Source organism: Heterodontus francisci, chromosome 13 (genome assembly GCF_036365525.1).
Source record: "Heterodontus francisci isolate sHetFra1 chromosome 13, sHetFra1.hap1, whole genome shotgun sequence".
Lineage (NCBI taxonomy): Eukaryota > Metazoa > Chordata > Chondrichthyes > Heterodontiformes > Heterodontidae > Heterodontus > Heterodontus francisci.
Window position 1 is genome coordinate 65,690,118 of NC_090383.1, and position 24,192 is coordinate 65,714,309.

Consider the following 24,192-nt stretch of genomic DNA (forward strand, 5'->3'; position numbering starts at 1 on the left):
GCAATTGATGATGAGGATATCTGCATACTTGAACTTCCTACTCTCATCCCACTTCTCCCTCATCCCTCAATCTCTTGAGTGAGAAGCTGCAGGTGGTGTAATCACAAACTTCTTACTTCCTCCTCTCTCCTCAACACCACCCAACCCTTGTACCTTTTTCACTTCAGATACCCAAGAACTGCAGCCTTCACAGTCAATGGAGGAAAAAGAAAAAGACAGTGAAGATGAAGAGGCACCGTCACTCAATCACACACTCAGAGCCACCAGCTCAGTTTCTGACAATGCAGGTACTTTAGAGGCTAGGATAGAGGAGGGATCTGCATGTGGTGAGACACTAGACACAAATGTTCAGGAACTAGGGTGGTGGAGGCAAAGATAGCGCAGGTGTCAGCTCACCTGAGGGCAAAGTCGCATATTAGTTCTGTTGCAGAGGACTCAGATGAGGACATCAATGGACCAGGCTACAGAAGAAGGGTGGAGATAGCCAAATGATTGGTGGACTGTAAAGCCTTTCAGAAAGCCTGTGCCCAATGTTAGGGAGTAGGGAGGAGTCCAGTGCCAGCTTGGCACAGGGCTTTGCGCAGACCTGGGAGACAATCCTTTCTAACATGGAATGGGAGGTTATTTCCATCTGCACAATTGTGGAGCCCACCATGATGCAGGATTTGATGGCCGCTATCACAACTTACATTGTAGTACAAACAACTTCCATCGCAGCACAGCTTCCATTACAGAACAGTTTCCAGTAAAGGTCTGAGTGCTGAAGTGAAAGCTCAGAGTTCTACCAACATGGCTCTGGAGGGCAACCTTGAACAACTCTGAGGCTAGAAGGCTTCAGACTGCACCATTTCAGTCTGGGCTGCAGCAATTTGGGCTGGCTGGCCGACAAAGCAACAGTAAGGGCACTGCCAACATCTCAGGAGTGGGAGCAGCAATACTGTCATCCTGAGAGAGGAAAGCTAGTTTGTACTCAATCAACTACCGCCATTCTCTTGGAGCAGTGCCTCAGCAATCTTGCTGATCTGTTGAAAAATAGATTGATGGACTGCTGTGACTCCCTTGAAGCCCCGTTGAACTGTGGTATCCAGAGCCATGTTAGGGAGAACTGAGAAGTCCAGCGCCAGCTTCACACAGGGCTTTATGCAAAGCTGGGAGTCAATCCTTTCCAACATGGAACAGGAGGTCCATCTGCAGTCTCCTCAACTGGAGGTCAGCAACTTTCCACCATCCATGCTGCAGCCACTGGGGAAGCACCTCATATGAACCCTAGGAAAGACAAAGGCACACAGAAGATATTTTATGCATTAGTATGCAGTGTGTCAAGACTGAATTTATAAATTTGATGCATCTTATGGTGCGCTTGGTGCATTGACAGGCCTGCCAGACAGCCTCTTGTCATTGTCAAAGAGCAGCTCCAACTTGGCACAGGGCTTCATGCAGAGCTTGAAGCCCATTCTTTCCAGCATGCTTGTGATGGCCCATTCCATGACTGCACTTGCGGACCTAGCTATGATTCAGCGTCTGATGGCTCAGCTTCCATTGCAGCACAGGCAGAAGCCACACAAAGTCTGAGCAGGCTCAGACTGCTGCCAAAATGGCTGTGGATACCAGTGCTCAAAGGAGCTTGCAGGGTCTCACAGCGATCTAGAAATCTGTGATCCAGCAGGTGACTAAGATTCCTGAGGTGGTGCCCCAAGGGGAGTGGCAGTGGCTCCATGGTGACAAACCTGCTGTCCTCTCTCAGGATAACAACATTTGTTCTCCCATCACTACCCCTGCTGTTGCCTGTCAGCCATCCATCCCACACTTCAGCTGCCTATGCTGAGGTGGTACCGTCCAAAGTCAGGTCCTCAAGGCTCAACAGTGTCCTGCAAGGCCATCTGCAGTTTCACCCACTGAAAGTCAACAGCTTTCCACCAGCCATGCTGCAAGCACTGGGATAACACTGAATAGAAGCATGGGGCCAGGCAAAGATAGATGAAAGACAGGCACTAAGGGTGAATAGTTGAATATTGTATGTATTATTGGAAGTGTTGTTGGATAAAGTTGGTATGGAATGCTTGGTTTATGGTGTCTTTTATTTCTGAATTTTGGCCAAGACTATGCTGTAATGGTCTGTCACGGAGGGATGGAAAGGTGGGGAAGTGTGGAGCAGTGGTGATCTGGGGATTCTTTCAGGGGAACCAGAGTCTGATTAGACGCTCACAGACAGCCCATCCAGAGCAATGATGTCCTGGATGCCTCCTCCTTTTCTCCTGCTCCTGAGTTGGTTGCTGAATGTCTGATACCAAGGATTGCGCCCTCATGATTGCTAACTTGTGGAGCACACACCAGACTGCCATGAATCATGAGACACACGCCATCGAGTACTGGAATGTTACCTCAAGCGGTCAAAGGACTGTAGGAACATAGGAGCAGTGTAGGCCGTTCAGCCCATCGAACCTGCTGCGCCATTCAATCAGATCATGGCTGATCATCTACCTCAACGCCACTTTCCCACGCTATCCCCATATCCCTTGATGTCATTAGTATCCAGATATCCATCGATTTCTGTCTTGAACATGCTCAATGATTGAGCTTCTACAGCCCTCTAGGGTAGGGAATTCCACAGATTCACCAATCTCTGAGTGAAGAAATTCCTGCTCATCTCAGTCTTTAATGGCCTAGCCCTTATTCTGAGACTATGTCCCCTGGTTCTAGAGTCACCAGCCAGGGGAAACATCCTTTCTACATCCACCCTGTCACGCTCTTTAAGAATTTTGTAAGTTTCAGTGAGATCACCTCTCATTCTTCGAAACTCTCGAGAATACAGGCACAGTTTCCTCAATCTCTCCTCATAAGACATTCCCACCATCCCAAGGATTAGTCTGGTGAACTGCCTCCATAGAACCATAGTACCATAGAAAAATTACGGCGCAGAAGTAGGCCGTTCAGCCCGTCGTGTCCGTACGAGCCACAAAAAATAGCCGCCCAATCTAATCCCACCTTCTGGCACCTGGTCCATAGCCTTGCACTTCAGGTGCATGTCCAGATACCTTTTAAAAGAATTGAGGGTTTCTGCCTCCACCACCGTTCCTAGCAGTGAATTCCAGACACCCACCACCCTCTGGGTGAAAAAATTTTTCCTCATGTCCCCTCTAATCCTTCTACCTCCATGGCAAGTATATCCTTCCTTAGGTGAGGAGAACAAAACTGTACACAGTACTCCAGGTGTGGTCTCACCAAGGCTCTATACAATTGCAGCAATACTTCTTTACTCCTGTACTCAAAGCCCCTTGTGATGAAGGCCAACATACCATTTGCCTTCCTAATTGCTTGCTGCACCTGCATGCTAGCTCTTAGTGACTCATGAACAAGGACACCCAGGTCCCTTTGGACATCAACACTTCTCACCATTTAAGACATACTGTGTCTTCAACCGAAGTGGATAAAGTCACACCTATTCACACTATATTCCATCTACCATGTTCTTGCCCTTTCACTTAGCCTGTCAAGTTCCCTTGAAGCCTCCTTGCATCCTCTTCACAACTTACATTCCCACGTAGTTTTGTATCATCAGCAAATTTGGAAATATTACATTTGGTCCCCACATCCAAATCATTTATATAGATTGTGAACAGTTGTGGCCCCAGCACTTATCTTTGCTGTACCCCACTAGTAACAGCCTGCCATCCTGAGAATGACCCGTTTATTCCACTCCATGCGTTTCTGTTTGTTAACCAATTCTGAATCTATACCAATATATTACTCCCAATCCCATGTGCTCTAATTTTGTTTACTAACCTCCCGTGTGGGACCTGATCAAAAGCCTTCTGAAAATCCAAATACACCACATCCACTGGTTCTCTTTTATCTATGCTACAAGTAACATCCTCAAAAAACATATTCGCTCATACAAAATGTGGAAAATATGGAAAAACTATTTTTGTGAATCTTGAATTCAATATAAAAATGCAACTTATGTTAATTGTATATTAATTGTTATTTATTGTACGCAGGTGGTTGGCATTAACTGGGATTCACTATAAATAGACACTGACTGCAAGTGTGGTTGTTGGGTTAGGAGGTGCTTGAAATCTGCAACTGTGTAAATAAATGTTTATAAAATATTGATTCCAGTTATATCTTTCACCAACTGGATTTCTGGATTATAACAACTTATATAGCACAATTGATGAATTTCATACCTCTGTACTTTTAATTGTTTGTCTTTTCCCTCTTGGTGCTTCAAAAAACAGATGCTCTTTGGCACCTGAATTAACTTGCAATAACTTCCCTGCATGAGACACAAGAGACATAATTTGTTTCGACAGCCACAAATAAATATTGTTTACCACAATAATATCTGTTCTCTGAAGGAAGTCGCACATAAATACATGCTAAAGTTTAAATAATGTGTACTTAAAAGCTGGAGAATTTTCAGATTCATGCCCATGTCTTCTCCAAGTCTTGGGTACCCTAACATCTGCAAAACTAGCTGTTTTGAATCACATCTTGGGTAGAAATATTGAAGAGTTAGTAAATAAACAGGTAACTTGCATTTATGGAACATTTAGCATGTCCTCAGATGTTCCAAAGCATTTCACAACCAATAAATTACTTCTGAAGTGTAGTCACTGTCGTTATGTAGACATGCACAATTTGTACACAAGAGGGTCCTTAAACAATAAACGGGACTAGTCATGTGACTAACTAATAATATTTTTCATGATGTTGGTTAAGCGAAGAATACTGACCAGAACACTAAGGTCAGGAATTTCCTGAAAGCTGAAGTGTGAAGAGAGACAACACCGAGGGAATTCCTGGGCTAAGAGAATCTAAGCTGCTTTAAGAGGATATAGACAGACTAGTAGATTGGGCAGATAAAATTTAATGTGTATAAATATGAGGTGATACAATTTTAGGAGAAAGAATAAGGAGATGACATATAAACTAAAGGGCAACACTTTGAAAGGAGTCGAGAAGTTTCGGGGTTCAGACGCAAAAATATAGGAGGAAAAGATGATGAAGTTGTTTAAAAAAAAGCACATGGGATCATCAGTTTTAGAAACAGGATTTCAGAGTACAAAAACAAATACAGAATTCTAAACCTATACACAATCACTGGTTCAGCCTCATTTAGAATATTGTGTCTAGTTTTGGAGGTCTTACTTTAAGAAAGTAGTGTAGGAGAGATTTACTAAAATGATATCAGGGATGAAAGGTTTTTGTTATGATGATAGACTAGAGAGGTTCTTTCTGTAGAACAACGAATGTTAAGAGGAGATCTTGTAGAAGTGTTCAAAATTGTGGGGTTATGATAAAGTAAATTGGATAAAACTATTCCCACTGGTCAGTAAGTCAGCAATTAAAAGGCATAAGTTTAAGGAAATCACCAAAAGAACATAGGGAGAGGTTAAGAACACTTTTTTTCCACAAAGCATTGTTAGGACATAGGATGCCCAACTGGAAACCGTGGTGGAAGGAGAATCCTTACAGCTTTTAAAAGGGAAGCGGGTAACTATAAATGGCAGGGGAATAGGACTAATTGAATAGCTCTTTCAGGGATAAAAACAGAACATGCTGGAAACACTCAGCAGGTTAGGCAGCATCTCTGGAGAGGGAATCACAGTTAACATTTCAGGTCAATGACTGTTCTGTCCAATCTGTCCAATGTAAACCAAATCCGAAGGAATTACTGCTTGGCCGCTGGGCTGAAATTTGCGTAGCAGGCAGTGGCTGCAGAGGATCCAAGGGAATGGTCCCCGGCACAAGGTATTCCATTGAAGGGCTCCAGGAGGGGGAGTTCCCATCAAGGCAAAGGGGGAAGGCCTTTTTCATAGAGGTGAGTAAACCTCTACAGCTAGAGGAGCTGAATGGTGATCATGCATCTTTGGCTTTAGAGGAATCAGAAGGAACAGGGGGAAGGGGGAAAGAAGTGGCAAAGGTTGATGTCAAGCTAGCTGATACGTCAAGGAATGATTGACATCCCTTAAGCCCTGACTTGAGGAGTCCTGAGGTTCTTTTGCACTCCATCTGCCCCCTAAGGACATGCAGGGCCAAATTCTACCCCTCCCCCGTACCTTTCCACTATCCCTACATGTTTGCCCCAACACTATCATGATGGGCATGGCAGCTTGGTGGTTATGCTACTGGATTAATAATCCAGAAAATATGAGTTCAAACCAACCAAGAGTGGCTTGAAAATTTGAATTCAGTTTTAAAAAAATCTAAAAATAAAAAGTTGGTCTCAGTAAAAAGGTGACCACAAAACTGCCAGATTGTCATAAAAACCCACAGGTTCAAAAATGTTCTTTAGCAAAGAAAACTGCTGTCTAAACCTGGTCTGGTATATATGTGACTCCAGCTCCACACCAATGTGACGGATTCTTATCTGCCATAGCAAGCCACTCGGTTGTATCACTCTCTTTGCTGGGCAACTCAGTGCCAGCCTTAGCAACCACATCTATATCCCAGGAATGCGTATAACTCAGATCTCTCTGCAATTGTCATTTGCTTCAAGGTGCTCTATAGGTTCACAAAACTCTCTTGCATGTCTATGCAGATATCAGAGCAGAACTGATGAATGTTCCTCACCATTAAATGGATCCTTAAGGGGACCACTGGTGACTACTCCACAAAGACCCCCAAACCCTTTTTGTTTTAATTTAGTGGGGTAAGGAGGAGGAGAAGAATATTGCGATCCACTGCCAGCCCACTGCTAGTCATGTCATGCTCCAACCCAGCTCCAACCTGCCAGCCAAGTATAGGAGTTCACTGATTTCCCACCCTCCCATAACCAGCAAGCTTAAGTGGAAGCAAAATTTGACTCTGTAGCACCCGTTGTGTTTGTACTATGGGTGCTGTTTTGATTCCAAAATGGCTTCCATAGTGGAGCGCACAACTCTGGTGTGGGCCATGCCAAGTGCCATCTTGGGTAAGGCATTAGTATGGGCACAGGGAGCATGTACTGGAAGTATACAGAGTAGGCAGATTGTGGCATCAGTCAGCTTATGCCTTCTCTTTGTGTGTCTTATGTGTGCCTTTGCCTCTCCTGGTGCGCCTGTGCAGTGCTACTCCAGTGGCTGCAACATGGCAGGTGGAAGGCTCTCAATGGGGGGAGATTGCAGGATGCCCTCAAGCAGCTTCCTGCCCACCTGTGGGGGTGTGGTGTGGCTCAGCAATCTTAGTAATGGGTTGGAGGACAGACTGCTGGACCCCGCAAGCCCCTTTGAACACTGGTATCCACAGCTATGATGGTAGCAGACTGACCGTGTGTGGCAGCAAGCTGAGTTTGCATGAGAGCACTTTGAGCTTGGGTGGTAGCAAGATGACCTTGCCTGATAGAAGTCTGAGCTTACACTGCAGGACTCAAACACTGGTTGGCTTTTGATTGTGCTGCAATGGAAGCTGAGACATCAGCCATCAGACCCTGCATCATGGATAGGTCCGCAGTGTTCTCATAGAGTTGGCCACCATTTCCACGCTGGAGAGGATGGGCTGAAAGCTCTGCACAAAGCCCTGTAACAAGTTGGTGCCAGTCACCTCCATGCTCCTTGACATTGACCATGGCTTTCTAGCAGGTCTTCCAACGCACCAAGCATTTCAATGTGCTTACGCATTAGCTCTCTTCTGTAGGCTTCCCATCGAAGTGTTCTTCTAAGTACTCCACTGCAGAAACTGTGTGCAACCTTGTTTTCTGGTAAGCTGGCATCTGTGCTACCCTTGTCCCCTGCCCTGTCTGCAGGACACTTGTTCCTGATGCCTCACTATCTGCAGATCTCACCTCTAAACAGTCCTCTAAAATGTCAGTATTTGAGCAGGTGGCTGTGTGTGTGAGATTGAGTGACAGTGTTTTTTCTTCATCACTGTCTTCCTGTTCCTCCACCTCTTTCTCTTTCACCACTGCCTGGCCAGGTTGCAATTCTTGACTATCTGAAAGAAGGAAGGCACAAAGGTAGGGTTGTGGTGTTGTTGGGGGTGGGAGGGGAGGAAGCAAGATGTCCAAGCTTAAACCATCTGCAGCTTGTAAATCAGAGAGATTGTCAGATGAGGGGGAAGTTGGATGTGAGAAGATGGATTAGGCATGAGCATACGGTCATCTTCAATGATTTCGGCCTCAGTCATGGCTGCTTCAATAATTGCAAACGCTGTCTGCTCCATTGGTGTGTGGACAGGCAGCCGTGCCTGTCCCCTGCTGAGTAGGTGCTACTGCCTCCAGTTATTCGACACCTTGTCCTAACAGATGGAGGAAAGTGTGTCAGTGAGTGTGGTGCAATCCGTTTTGGTTATGTGGTTGAATAGTATGTGCAAACTGCGAGATGTAGGTGTGAGGCTTGCAGCAGTGTTAAGTGTGTGAGAGTGAGGTAAAGTTATGAATGTTAGGTATGAGTAATGCTTAATAGAGAATGTTGGTGGGTGAGTGAAAGGCGTTTCGTGAATGGAGCAGTGTGTGAGGCTAGTGGTTCATTTGCAAGGAAGATGCATTCGAAGATGCATTTGCAAGGAAGACATTTGAAGATGCATTCACTGACCTTGACAACTCATGTGAACTCATTGAACTTTTTGCAGCATTACAGTCCTCGGGGCTAGACTGCTGGCATTGATGGCAATGGCATCCTGATCGTACTCCTTTGCAATATCTGCCTGGATGGCCTCCTGGCCGCTGTGGATAAAGGACATCTTTCCTCCTGTCCACCTTCTGCACCAAGGCTTTCACTGCAGCATCTGAGAATCTTGCAGCATGTTCTCTCCCCTGTTGCACCACTAGTCACTGTTCTTACAGGTCAGACTCTCTTCCTCAGTCACTTCCAGGACCAGGTTTAGCCCGAATGCACCTACCCTTTAAGAGGTGCAGGTTGGTTTTAAGTAGTGCAGGCTAGCTTTAAAAGGCGCTAGCACAAACTTGGGCTCCCTGCTGAGGTGTGCAAGCCACTCATCAGCATGCCTATCCCTGGACTGCCGCTACAATCATTTAAATTAGCAGGCAGCATATAGTTTGCATGCTACCTGCATTGGAAGCAATGTGCACGGGTTAATCACACATCATGATCTCAATGCCTGTTTTCAGGGGCTACTGAATTTTGCCCCCCAGTGGGTCCTAATAATCTAGGATTGTTTCAGCTGCAAAGGGTAGGAGGTCTCTGCCGGTACAGAGAACTGCAAGGCTGCAGCTTCTGGCCCACAGGGAATGCTGAGCCATTGTTAAGGGGGAACAGCTCATTAAACTAATATCTTATGCATGGCAATGAATTGTACTCATCCTGTCATAAATCCTCATCTGGCTCTCACGTTTGGAGTGCTACAGTGCTTAAGAATAAAGCAGTAGTCTAGGCATGATTTCAGTGCTGAGCCGAGTCCTTAAGCAAAATAAAATGTCATGAAAGTAATATATTGCCCTTGCAGTGAATTTTCTTTATACTTTACATCTCCAAAGCAGATAGGTTTAAATTTAGTGACTTTGTATGTTCAGAACTGACATACCATAAGAAGTTTCACAAATAGAGTTTTTATGAGTATTTCTTTAAAGTTCTGATTTTGTAATGCATTTTTGATTTCTAAAGATTTATTGAAAAAATTGAAGTCTTGAAGAATAACTTCTTACCTCTTACATCCCAGTCTACATGGGTAATGTAACTAGAAGCCCCTTTACATATGCCAACTCTTTTACTTGAAAGCACATTGTAGATGTCCACAAAGTTGTCATGCGAAGTTACTGCCAGGTATTTCCCTGCATCTAGGAGCATAATAAATGTGCATTTTTAAAAAATAGTTCTTAGTAGTCACACACACGCACACACACGTGGGAAAAGAACATCAATCCCACCTATCCAAACATAGTACAACCACACAAACAATTGACTTAACCCCTAAATATGCAACCTCCTGGGACAGGCAAAAAAGGCCGAGAAATTCCTCTTTGACTCCATCAGGCAATCAAACAAATTTCTAGTAAACTGCTGTCCTCATAAATAATCATTATCAAAACAACTAACAGTGGTATGGTTGCACCTCTTCCCCAAAAAGCAAGTTCTTTCTCTCAGCCAAGGGAGTTGCATAAGGTAAGGTGCCTCCCTACAAGTTAAGACACTTCAGACTGCTCCTCCTAGTGATTGACCTGTCAGCACTGTTCCCTTTAAAATTTAGTTGCTGTGCATGGCCAGTTTTTTCATTGTGCAGCCCCTTTAAATTTTTTTCACAGCCACATTATTAGTCACGGAACAAGGCCTGCTTAGCACCTTTCAGGCTGCTGTACGGCTGTGCACCCACGCAGCTTAGCAGGAACTTTGCCTGTCACCCTCCTTTTTGAAGAATGGTGTGCAATACAAGGTGATCTAAAGAAAAGAAGCAGGGGAAGATATAAATTAAACACTTATAATGGATTTGTATCAATGCCCTGATATGGATTTCTACCTGCAATTTGCCAGATATCAAATTTGTGATATCAACTGGGCTGTTGGAGGAAAAGAGTCATTCTTCACAGAGAAAAATCAGAGGGAAGGTAAATCCTGCCATTCTCTTACATACACTCATGACCAATTACAGAACAGCCTGGTACACACATTGACAAATTTGATGGCACTGTGCCAGTTTTTCAGTGCCTACACATCTAATATGGTGGGTGGGGTTATTATGGGTTCCTGAGCTAGCTTTGATCACCTAAGGATGTTAGAGAGGAATTTTCCAGATTGTGTTTCCCTAAATTGCCTTGGAGTTGTTTAATCTAGATTGTTGCCTCTGCCAGAAAATTACATCGTGCTCGTTGTGATGCATTGGGATAAATTTTAAGCCCCAAAAATGGGTGGGTTGAAGTCTAATGAGATGTTAAAACTTTAAAAATCTAAAATTTAACACCAAACCACCCACTTTAACAGAGGTGGGACAAGGGATAAGCAGCCAGCCAACTCATAGGAGGTGTGTTGGCCATTTAAATATTATGATTAGACTGCCAGCCTCAAATTTAACCTGTTTTGCAGGTTTAACCCGGCAGCTGAAAGGAGGCAAATGGACCACAAAGTTAGTTAATGACTTTTCAGTAATATTTAGTCAAAGGGCAGATATGGAAATGAAGGTCAAATATTGATAACAAGTTGCAACACTTTTGTTTCCTTTTTTGCTGTGAGGAAAAGAATGGTTAACTTATATTGCCTCAATTTATTTTACCTTGCCAATGTGGCCTTCATGCCTAGTTTCAGAAAGGGAACTGTTAATTGGTCATTAATTCATAATGTTGTCATTTCCCTATATAAAAGAACTATGAACGAATATCCAATTGAAGTATAATGTTTTCTTGACAGAGTGAGGTAGATCATATATGGATAGCAAATGAAGTTTATTTTTCCAGGAAATCAATTATGAATGATGTCCACTTGTAAAATCCCGCTTTCTTAAAATGAGGTGAGATGTCATGTATGGACGGCTACTTCAAACAGGCCTTTGTCACTCATTCATACAAATGAAATTTAAAAGTAGACTTCTAGAAGCATAAGCATTTTATCAATGTTCTTACTTTATAGGTAAATTTGCCATTTAATGCTGAGGTAAGAACTATAACTGGCGGTGAACCCTCTCAGGTGTGCCTCCTCTGCAGCCTGTGGGCTGAATTTAGTGCATGTGGTGTGGGTCTTGGTGGCAGACCTGGAAGTGGGTGCCATTGTCACATTTTTTTTATTCATTCATGGGATGTGGGCATCGCTGGCTAGGCCAGCATTTATTGCCCATCCCTAATTGCGTTTGAGAAGCTGGTGGTGAGCATGGTAGAAATGCAGACAGCCAACTGTGATCACGCAGCGGCTGGCCAATTAACAGCCTGGAAACGCAAGGCCCGTCCAATGCTGGTGTGGGGTGGGCCACAAGACACCGACCTCGGTGTCACCTGATGCAAAGGCACATGCTGGCGTCATTTTTAAAGGCCTGCCAGCTGTGCATTCAGTCCAGCCTTGCCCGTTGCAGTTTCTGCAGTAGCACTGCAGAGAAGCCCTTGGCTCCAAGGTGGACCCCTCTGCCATATAGCCTGAATATTGTGGACCCCTCCACCCTAAAGCCTGAGCAGCTCCCACTGCTGCTGAGAGCTCACCATCACAAGCAGCTCTCACTGTAGCTAAGAGCCCCACCACCACAAGCAGTTCTCACCCTTAGAGGCTTTCCGTTGCAGGCTGCCATGGCCTCTGTTTCCCACTCTTCCCCTGCAGGGCAACCGACAATCAACCAACAAACTCAATATGGCTGACTTCCAGAGGCAGCACTGAGGCCTTGTCAGCTTTAGCCATTTGGGGACCTGAAGGCCCATGATCCCCGTTCGCCAATCATAAAATGCCAAACTCCACCTAAAATCCCAGTCAAGTACATGCAAATTATTAACTACCTTGTCATTGAGCTTAAGTGCAGTCCTGCCGCTTCATAGTGGCAACACCGCCATGGATCTTTCCCGCCGCTGGTAAAATGCAGAACCGATGTCACGGCGTTGGGGCTCCAGGTGAAGGGGTCCCCTACAGATTTTTCGGCCCCCTCGCCTCCTATCCTGCTCCTGAGCGTCCCATAAAATTCAGCATTTTCCACCTGTCTCTTTTCCATATTCCTCCTCTTAGAGAAGCATAAGGGCACCTCAGACGATCCTTTCTTAAAATCCACACTATTATTTTCATTTGTGATTCTTTATTAATTTCACTCTCTATCTCACCTACTCACATCATTTATTTTACCTTTTTTTTCACTTTGTTACACCATGCGGGAAAAATTCATTCGTTTAGCGCTGCTAGCAGATGTACGTCAATTCACCAGGGGAAGGCAGCACTGCAGGCAGCTATCTGCATGGCTCACGTGATGGTCTTCATTGATCGCATTGATGAACACCGCATGTGCCATGCAGGTAGCAGCATGTGGCGCTGCCTGCCCTGGTGAATTGACAAAAGTCTAGGTAGTGCCGATGCAAATGGTTCACCCCATATCTCTTTTATGATTACTTTGTATTTTCAATCTTTAATTGTTTTATAATTTACATTCAGCAATGGTATTTTCTTATCTTTCATTTTATTTAACATTTTCATTTAACCACTTTTTTTTTACACTTTGGATGTTGCATTCTTTCTGGTTATTCTCTCGCCCTGTTTTACTGCATTCTCTGCTTCCATTTTTGCAGAGACAGAGGGGGAATTTTATGCTCTTCCCCCATGGCGGGTTTGAAGGTGGGGAGAGCATAAAATCGGGTGGGATGGTGGCGAGGGGGGACACTGCCACCATCCCGCCTCTGCCGAAATTTAGTCCAGGGTGGAAAGGCCTGTGAATGGCTTTCAATTGAGGCCCTTAACTGGGTAATTAATCCCCAATTAAGGGCCTCTTCTCATTGCAGCCACAATTACCCATGCGGAAAATCCATATGGACTGCTTCCCGGCTCCGGGGGGTTTAGTTTAGTTTAGTTTAGTGATACAGCACTGAAACAGGCCCTTCGGCCCACCGAGTCTGTGCCAACCATCAACCACCCATTTATACTAATCCTACACTAATCCCATATCCCTACCACATCCCCACCTGTCCCTATATTTCCCTACCACCTACCTATACTAGGGACAATTTATAATGGCCAATTTACCTATCAACCAGCAAGTCTTGGGTTGGGGGGGGAGGGGGGAGACCCTCGTTCAAAAGCACTTAGTGCCTGAAAGAGGGACCTGGCATTGAGAAGGGGTAAGAGGGGGGCGCTCCCACTGAAGGCCACGCACCTGCCCTTGCTGCCAAACCCCCATCCCCGCGAACCCCACCCCGCGAGACCCCTCCCACCCTGACCTACCTTAAGCCTGGTTCCAGTGCCGTTCTTTGGTGTTTGGTCACTGCAGCTACAGCAGCAGCCACCGTCTCCGTGATCGCGTTACAGCTGACGACTTCTGATTGGCTGGCAGCTCTGCAAGACTGGGACTTCCAGCGACAGGGTCCTAAATCCTATGGAAAGCCCGCTGTTGTCCAGTTAAGTGCCTGATTGGCACTAAATTCAGCAGCCCTTCCATCAAAGAGGGGGTGTGGGGATCTCAGCGTTGGTTTCCCCCAACGTCGAGACCCCCACCTCGAGCATAAAATTCACCCCAGACTTTCAATTGCTTCTTGGTACTTATCCCCTATTTTTCTACATTTTCTCTCCTCCCCTTCCAAGGTGACTTCTTGTTGGTGTATAATTTTGCAGTTAATACTTACGAATAACTCTTTTAGATGGAGGTTTCATTTTATGTGATCTCAGACAGCTGGTGCTGTGGTTGAACATCCTCAGGACTGAGACCATGCCGGATTTCGGATTTTCCTGGATTTTGGACAAGAGCCTATCCTCTTAATGTAAGTAGATTGTTAGAACTGTCTTCATCTCTATATTGGAGTAGGAGCATATTGGTCTGCTCTTCCTCTTAATAATTAGTATTACAAACATATTTGTGAGACTTGTATCTTTCAGTATCAGTAAGGTGTGTAATATTGTAACCTTGTGTCATTCACATAATTCATTGCTTCAATAGCTTTGCTGCATTAGAATGATTGATGAACTGTTGTGTTCAGGATGCCTAATTTTTGTTGCTCCCTATGCTCAATTTTTGCACCCAAATAAATGTTGTAAGTTCACAAAGCTAAAATCCGATTTCTTGGAAAAAGGAGTTTAATTTTTCAAGGCGCCTAACAAATTAATACATTATAAATATTTAGTATAATCAATTCGGCTTCTGAAAATAGTATCAGTTTTTCAACTCGGCACTCCACAAGTGACATAGAGAGGAAAGGTAGGCTGAAACCTGAGTTAAGAGTCAGCAGAACCAGGCTCCAAATCTGTATAACGCAGCTGGCAGAGATCGCAAATAGACACAGGGCAGACAATAAAAATAGCAGGTAAATAGCAGCACTGTGGATGTACCTACACCACATGGACTACAATGGTTCAAGAAGGTGGTGCATCACTACCTTCTCAAGGGCAATTAGGGATGGTCAATAAATGCTGGCCTAGCCAGCGATGCCCACATCCTATGAAAGGATTAAAAAAAGCTAACAGATGGGTGTTGTGGCTGAAAGAACCAAATACTGTGATTGAGGATGATCACAAGTATGAAATTGGTGCCACTGCACAACCTAACTTGGAGGTTCAGCTAAGAGTACTAAATGAGCACCATAAATCAGTGCCACTGAAATAGACACGTGACAAAGTGTTATGTCAGCGTCCTTTTTCAGATCAAATAGTTTAATTCGAAGAGGTGAGAGTAGCTGTTTTTGACATCAAGGTACATTCAACTGATTATGGTACAGGTATTTTCAAAACTGTCTGGTTTTCAGACATTTAACATTTTCAGACAGCTGGATTTTGGACATCCAACCTGTATTTAACCACAGAAAAGCATTACAGACAAGCCAAATTCCATACTTACCTGAGATTCTCACAAATGCACTTTCTAGTAGAAGTCAAGGGATAACGATCAGAAAAAGGAACCTTGGAAGATATTTTCTTCCCTAGCCCCAGGGGCCAATCGTAGCACTGCTTTTCTGGCTATGATCAGCTGAATCAGCACTGACTAGGAATCAAAACTTACAACTTTCCTGTTTTATATGGCCCAGTTACACACTGGATAGAGTTTCAACTTTCCACCTGGGCATAAAGCTGCCGTTGTGGATCAGACGCCTATTATAGATACTGCCCAATTTGATTTCAGCAGAAATGAAAATTGGGCAGATACTATAACTGGTGCCTGATCTGCAGCGGCTGTTTTATGCCCAGGTGGAAAGTTGAAAATCTACCTCACTATTTGAACAACTTGAGTCTTGGGAAACCCTTTTTCATATTTTAAGGCCTTGAAATTGTTCAAAGTAGTTGTTCAATCATATTTCAATGATGAACAGAAAGCAAAATACTGCAGAAACTGGAAATTTGAAACAAAAACATAAAGCACTGGATATGCTTTGAAGGTAGACAGAATAGACAAAATATTTTGAATATCGACCCTTCCTCAGAACTGGATTCTGAAGAACCATAGAATCATAAAATGGTTACAGAACAGAAGGAGGCTATTTGGCCTGTCGTGTCCATGCTGGCTCTCTGAAAGATCAACTCAACAAGTCCCACTGCCCCGCCTTTTCCCCGTAGCCGTGTCATTTTTTTCTCACTGAGAACCAAGTTCCCTCTGGAGCTAACACTACTGACATTGATTTATCTCAAATGTCCTGGGCATGCCGGGGCCTCCACATGTCTTGGTGCTGCCCGTCAGCTTTCTTGGGTTACATCTTTTTTTGGATGGATCCGAGAAATGCTAGGTACTGTTGCCACCTTTATCCTAGCAAATATGTCCTGAATAATACAGAACATTCTTTGGAGCCAGTGTATGAATCTTTTTTTGTGCTGGCAAGTAGAGAAGTAGTATAAGGGACCCCAATCCATCAACTTCTTTGTCCAATGAGATAAAAATGCTATGAGTGACTGATGGACCTGAGGCATCATCTAGAGTATTCACACTAATCAATGTGGAGGCCCCGGCATGCACTGGCCATGCACAATCAAAAATGCTAGAGTCCATTATAAAAGATGTAATAGCAGAGCACTTGGAAAACAGTGACAGGATCGCACAAAGTCAACATGGATTTACAAAAATGCTTGACAGATCTACTGGAATTTTTTGAGGATGTAACTAGTAGTTTAGATAAGGGTATCAGTGGATGTGGTGTATTTGGACTTTCAGAAGGCTTTCGATAAGGTCCCACATAAGAGATTAGCGTGCAAAATTAAAGCACATGGGATTGGTTGGTAAGATACTGACATGGATAGAGAACTGGCTGGCAGACAGGAAACAAAGCGTAGGAATAAACAGGTCTTTTTCCGAGTGGCAGGCAGTGACTAGTGGGGTACCACAGGGATCCGTGCTAGGGCCCCAGCTATTCACAATATATATTAATAATATAGATGAGGGAATTAAATGTAATATATCCAAGTTTGCAGATGACACAAAGCTGGGTGGGAGTGTGAGCTGTGAGGAGGATGAAGAGTGATTTGGACAGGTTGAGTGAGTGGGCAGATGCAGTATAATGTGGATAAATGTGAGATTATCCACTTGGAGGCAAAAACAGGAAGGCAGATTATTATCTGAACGGCGATAGATTGGGAAAGGAGGAGGTGCAGTGAGACCTGGGTGTCCTTGTGCACCAGTCGCTGAAAGTAAGCATGCAGGTGCAGCAGGCAGTTAAGAAGGCAAATGGTATGTTGGCCTTCATAGTGAGAGGATTCGAGTACAGAAGCAAGGATGTCTTGCTGCAATTATACAAGGCCTTGGTGAGACCACACCTTGAGTATTGTGTGCAGTTTTGGTCTCCTTATCTGAGGAAGGATGTTCTGCTTTGGAGGGAGTGCAGTGAAGGTTCACCAGACTGATTCCTGGGATGGTAGGACTGACGTATGAAGAGAGATTGGGTCGATAAGACTTGTATTCGCTAGAGTTTAGAAGAATGAGAGGGGATCTCATAGAAACCTACAAAATTCTAACAGGACTGGACAGACCAGATGCAGGAAGGATGTTCCTGATGGCGGGGGAGTCCAAGACCAGGGGTCACAGTCTAAGGATAAGGGATAAGCCATTTAGGACTGAGATGAGGAGGGATTTCTTCATTCAGAGAGTGGTGAACCTGTGGAATTCTCTACCACGGAAAGCAGTTGAGGCCAAATCATTAAATGTATTCAAGAAAGAGTAGATATATTTCTTGCAGCTAAAGGGATCAAGAGATACGGGGAGAAAGCGGAAACAGGGTACTGAGTTTGGATGATCAGCCATGATCATATTGAATGGCGTTGCAGGCTCGAAGGGCCAAATGGCCTACTCCTGCTCCTATTTTTCTATGTTTCTATGTTTCTCGAGAACTGGTTAGGTAAGAGGACAATAATTAACTATTGGCATCAGTTGGTGTCCAGCATCATCCAGAGCAGTGGTATTGGTAAAGTAATTAATTTACTGAAAATGTCAAACAACACTAAGACTGTAAAATATGAATTTTAGTAACTGCCTATGAATGAGAAAGAGAAAAATTGTTTGAGTGACTTGATAACTAATGAATTTAGTTGGGAGAATGTTGTAGGAGATGTTTCTCTTACATTCTCCCTTTGTAGGAGTCTTACAGTTTGGTATGGTTAGTTACAGCTAAAGCATTATTTAACTGTCTGCTAGCTCATAGCTCTACTGACCTCACATACAATATATCTGTCATATTCCTTTTACAAAAGTTGCAAAAACAGTGTCATATTCAGGGGTGGTAAATTATCTTTGATTCATTCTAAAGCAGCTCTAAAGCAGCCAGGTAATATTACAAATTCTACAGTATTAGGTTCTGATTGTATAAATTAGTTACACTTTTGTACCATGCGACATGGTCTTTTTAGATGGCAACATTCAACAGAATTAATCTACCCTAATTAAAAATAAAACAGGAATGGAAAATTCATCTACTCATAAATAACTGATACATTTTAAGTAAATTTAAAGGAATTTCACATAATGTCAAGGTTCACGTCATCTGGACCCCTCAGTTTGGTTTACTGACTTGTAATTCACTATATTATCTATTCATTGAGCATAATTCCATGTAAATGTTGCAATAAAATAGTGCTTTCATAATTAACAGATCTAACTGGAAGCAAAACTTGATCATTCTGGTTTACCTGGTGAAAATTTGATATCTGATATATTTTCCTTTCTGTGGTGAAAAGACACTATATCCTCCAGGGTATCAGCATTGACTACATGAAAACTCCCATCATTTAACCCAACAGCTAAGGCTTTTCCATCTGGTGAGAAAGCACAACATCTCCCACCTAAAAGAAGGAATGAGAAAGGAAGCATCTTAATATTTTCAAATCAACAAATAAAACAAAATCATTTGTTTTGGGAGGTACCATATGGCTTTGATCTAACTTCCATTTTTGTACAGAATGGCCAGAATCTTCTCAACTCCAAGGTTGTCCTGATGCCGGCACCGCAAGTGGTCATGATCCCGTGCAGATGGGCGGCAGGACCTTGGGCGACATTTTACCGGTGGCAGACAATGCTGAGGCTGCAGGAAGAAGAGGGCACCTTGATGTTGAGGTGCCCTTGAAGGCTTGGTAATTTTTTTATTTAATGAGCTGGGACCTGGCAGGCAGGCCCTGGCGATCGGTGGGGTGAACCTTTCAGCGGTGGTGTCAGCCAGTGCCACCAGGGGGCCCCTCTCCATGGGCCATGGAGTGGCCATTAAGGAAGGCCTCCCATGCCCCCAGCTACCTGCTGGGAGTCCACCACGGTTTATCTGGCAGTCTCCCACATAGAGGGGGCCTGTCCCAATATTTGTAAAATGCCAGGGGGGCAGGAAGTTGCCCTTAATTAGCCTATTAATTGGTTGCCCGCTGTCAGGCTCCCCTCCCGACGCCTTACGCCATCATTTTATGAGCCCTCCCCCCTGACAGTCCGTCTTCAGAGGGCTGGTAAAATCCAGCCAAATGATTCCATCCTCTAGTGTATAAAAGTTAATTTAGTAAGTGTGTTAATTTACTAGCTTTGTGCTGCCTCCCTCTTAAGTTTGTTACATTATGTGACACGTTATGGTTATAATGAAAGTAGACACTTTTCTCATTTAGATCGGGTAGCAGAACAGGAAGTATACTTTTACACAGAGCTGGAAAGAGATTTTCAGGAAAGGTAGTTAAAGTCAGGGTATTGGGGTCATTTCAGAAACTGATAGATGCTATAATGGTAGGGTTGATATTTTAGAAGCATTAGATTAAACTATTTGGACAAATGTCAGGGCTGCACAGGAGAAGGAATATCTACAAGCAAATCTAAATTTTGTGGGGAAATGCCCCAAATTATGGTAGATGTCCTTTAACTCAGATAAGTGCAATGTAATGCACTTGGGCAGGGCTAACACTAAGTTGACCTAAACAGTACATGGCACTGAAATAAAATTAGATGAGTAAAGAATCTTGGCATTATTGTTCACAATTCTCTAAAGGTTTATGATCAGTGCTGAGAAGCTGTAGCCAAAGCAAACACGTTATTAAGTTGCATAAATAGAAATATTCAATATATAACAAAGCATGCCATCTTGTCCTTGTACAAGATCCAGCTTAGACTGCATTTGGAATACTGTATCCAGTTTTGGTCCCCTCACATGGTGGATGATATCGAAGCTTTGGAAAAAGTCCAAGGAAAACCACAACGATGTTCCCCAGCTTTAAATACCTTAGTTATTCAGAAAGGCTTCTCCCAGAAAATAGCAGACCTATGGAACAGGTTACCAACTCATGTGGTGATTGAAGACTCTCTATGTGCCTTCTAGAGAGCACTGAACCCGTTACCGATTGGGAAGAAGATCATGTGGTAAAGACAAGTGGTAAAGATAGAAGCCAGGATTTTCTCAGGACTCTAAAGGCAGGCTGGGAGGCAGGAGGGGTGGTAAAGTGGCAGTGAAAGGCGTCGGGAGGGAAGCCCGACGTGTTCCTGCCACTAGGGGATATTACCAGCAGTGGAAATGGCAGTGGCATGGCCACCCATCGACTGTCCGCCCATGTGGGCTCAGAACCCACATTTGGTCCCTATGTTGGGGCTCATTGTGTGCCAGTAAGATGCCAGCCACAGTCTATGTGGTCTCTTGGACAATTTTTGATCACCTAAAGGGATTGAAGACGAATTTCCAAGATTTTTCTTTTCCCAATTGGCCTTAGAGTTTTTTTCTGAATTTTTGCCACCCCCAGGAGATTACATGACTGATGATTGGGCAGGTGGATATTTCAGCAGGTGGGAATGGGTGCTTCAGCATAGTGCTTTAGGTGTTACGCTTCTATAGGGCAGGATTAGTGGACTAGCTCGTCTTTTCCCACCCATTGATTTTATATGTTAGTATGTTCGTAAAAATGTAGGGCCTTCTTCATTGAACCTACTTGTTGCAACAAGATCACAAGATAATTACAGATAAGGAAGGCCATCTAGCCCATCTAAATTCTTTCATCCAGAAAGATCCTAAAGTCTCCCTAATGCAGCATCTAGTTGTTTCTTAAATGATTCCAGGCTTCCTGCCTCTATTGCTCCAAATGGAAGCCTTTTCCATACATTGATCAATCTTTGCAATGTTCAGTATCAGTCCTAAATTTACCTTACAGTAGCTTGAGGGAGGCGGTGGTGTAGTGGTATTATCACTGGACTAGTAACCCAGAGACCCAGGGTATTGCTCTGGGGACATGGGTTCGAATCCCACCATGGCAGAAGGTGGAATTTGAATTCAATTAATAAACAATCTAGAATTAAAAGCTAGTCTAATGATGAAACAATTGTCGATTGTCATAAAAACCCATCTGGTTCACTAATGCCCTTTAGGGAAGGAAATCTGCTGTCCTTACCTGGTCGGCCTACATGTGACTCCAGACCCACAGCAATGTGGTTGACTCTTAAATGCCCTCTGAAATGGCCTAGCAAGCCACTCAGTTGTATCAAACTGCTCCAAAGTCAATAAGGAATGAAACCGGACGGACCACCTGGCATTGAACTAGGCACAGGAAATGACAACGGCAAACTCAGCCTTGTCGACCCTGCAAAGTCCTCCTTACTAATATCTAGGGGCTTGTGCCAAAGCTGAGAGAGCTGTTCCACAGACTAGTCAAGCGACAGCCTGATATAGTCATACTCACCGAATGATACCTTACATTGTCCCAGACACCACCATCACCATCCCGGGTATGTCCTGTCCCACCAGCACAGTGGTATACAGTCAGAAGGGAGTTGCTCTGCGAGTCCTCAACATTGACTCTGGACCTCATGAAGTCTCATGGCATCAGGTCAAATATGGGCAAGGAAACCTCCTGCTGATCACCATCTACCGCCTCCCCTCAGCTGATGAATCAGTACTCCTCCATGTTGATCACCACTTGGAGGAAGCACTGAGGGTGGCAAGGGCACAAAATGTACTCTGGGTGGGGGACTTCAATGTACATCACCAAGAGTGGCTCGGTAGCACCACTACTGACCAAGCTGGCCGAGTCCTAAAGGACATAGCTGCTAGACTGGGTCTGTGGCAGGTGGTGAGTGAACCAACAAGAGGGTAAAACATACTTGACGTCGTCCTCAACAATTTGCCTGCCGCAGATGGATCTGTCCATGACAGCATTGGTAGGAGTGACCACCGCACAGTCCTTGTGGAGACAAAGTCCCACCTTCACATTGAGGATATCCTCCATTGTGTTTTGTGGCACTACCACTGTACTAAATGGGACAGATTTCGAACAGATCCAGCAATGCAAAACTGGGCATCCATGAGGCGCTGTGGGCAGCGGCAGAATTGTACTCAACCACAATCTGTAACCTCATGGCCTAGTATATCCCCACTCTACCATTACCGTCAAGCCGGGGGATTAACCCTGGTTCAATGAAGAGTGCAGGAGGGCATGCCAGGAGCAGCACCAGACATACCTCAAAATGAGGTGTCAGCCTGGTGAAGCTACAACCCAGACTACATGCGTGCCAAACAGTGTGGCAGCATGATAGACAGATGTCATGAAGACCCCACCTGCCAAGAATGAGGCATATTAATTTTGTCATATGAACATTAATTTTAAACTGTTACGACATGTTTAAAGAGATCAGCAGTGGCTGGAAAACATTTACATACTAAGAGACAGTGCCTGGAGACAATAGAACGGCTCCCTGATTCAATTAACCCAAATGGATTTTGATCACCAGACACTGAATGTGTAGGAAAGCCAGCATTCCAGGGTGTCTGCTAAGATGGGGAATCCACAAATGCAGGAGTTTGTTAAAACAGCTAGTCACATGACTAACCTGCTCGCCCAGGTTTTTGGTTTTGAACTGCTCACGGGACAGTTTGGGTCAGATTGCAACTGAACTTGGAAGAAGAGAGCCTCTCTCCTGGCTAGTTCTCTCTCATGAATTTCCAGATCCACTGAAGACAGTTAAACCTCAAGGGAGAAGACTCTACATCGAAACAAGTTTGAAAGCGTCCACTGGGCCCCAATGAAACGTCAAGGTTTAACTACGATCAAAGACTCTATATCGAACTCAAAGGACAGTAAATAAACCCGTATTGCTTCAAACTTTTCCCCCTTATTCTTTCTACTTTTTTATTTATTTTGTATTTAGAGATACAGCACTGAAACAGGCCCTTCAGCCCACCGAGTTTGTGCCGACCAACAACCACCCATTTATACTAATCCTACATTGATCCCATATTCCTTACCACATCCCCACCATTCTCCTACCACCTACCTACACTAGGGACAATTTACAATGGCCAATTTACCTATCAACCTGCAAGTCTTTGGCTGTGGGAGGAAACAGGAGCACCTGGCGGAAACCCACGCAGTCACAGGGAGAACTTGCAAACCCCGCACAGGCAGGACCCAGAACGGAACCCGGGTCGCTGGAGCTGTGAGGCTGCGGTGCTAACCACTGTGCCACTGTCTCTATCTGCGTGTGTGTTTATTGCGAATGCATGCTAGCGTTGTCGCGTGCATATCCGTAGTCGTTTTAACCGAATTAAAGTTTTAAGGTTAATAAATTTCCACCTTTCTTGTTTAAATCTAAGAAAGCCTGTCTGGTTGAATTCTTTGCCTTAAAATTGGACAGCAGTGAAGAAAGAACTGAGGGGGAGCTAAAAACACAGTGCTTTAAAAATTAAACCCTGTTATGGTTAAACCAGGCAAAGGCTGAGAGGGAACCCCTAGACCCCTTTCTCACCTGGTCGTAACACAGAGCTAAGCAATCCGACAACCAACGGATCAGATCTAAGCTCTGCAATCCTGCCACATCCAGTCGTGAATGGTGGTGGACAATTAAACAACTACCTGGAGGAGGTGGCTCCACAAATATCCAAATGATGGGGGAGCCCAGCACATCAGTGCAAAAGATAAGGCTGAAGCATTTGCAACAATCTTCAGCCAGAAGTGCTGAGTGGATGATCCATCTTGGCCTCCTCCTGAAGTTCCCAGCATCACAGATGCCAGTCTTCAGCCAATTCAATTCACTCTGCATGATATCAAAAAACGGCTGAAGACACTGGATACTGAAAAGGCTATGGACCATGACAACATTCCGGCAATAGTACCGAAGACCTGTGATCCAGAACTTGCTGCGCCCCTAGCCAAGCTGTTCCAGGACAGCTACAACACTGGTATCTACCCGGCAATGTAGAAAATTGCCCAGGTATGTCCTCCACACAAAATGCAGGACAAATCC

General features: G+C 44.3%; 1 protein-coding gene across 1 annotated transcript in view; it reads right to left on the bottom strand.

Annotated features, from left to right (window-relative positions):
• Window positions 1–24,192, bottom strand: part of LOC137376798 (echinoderm microtubule-associated protein-like 6) — a 741,885-nt gene that overhangs the window by 196,057 nt on the left and 521,636 nt on the right. Inside the window, exons 23-25 of the mRNA XM_068045814.1 lie at window positions 18,636–18,788; window positions 9,584–9,715; window positions 4,188–4,276 (exon numbers count right to left, since the gene is read on the bottom strand). Of these exons, the coding sequence (XP_067901915.1) occupies window positions 4,188–4,276; window positions 9,584–9,715; window positions 18,636–18,788 (374 nt within the window). The remainder of the gene's footprint in view (window positions 1–4,187; window positions 4,277–9,583; window positions 9,716–18,635; window positions 18,789–24,192) is intronic.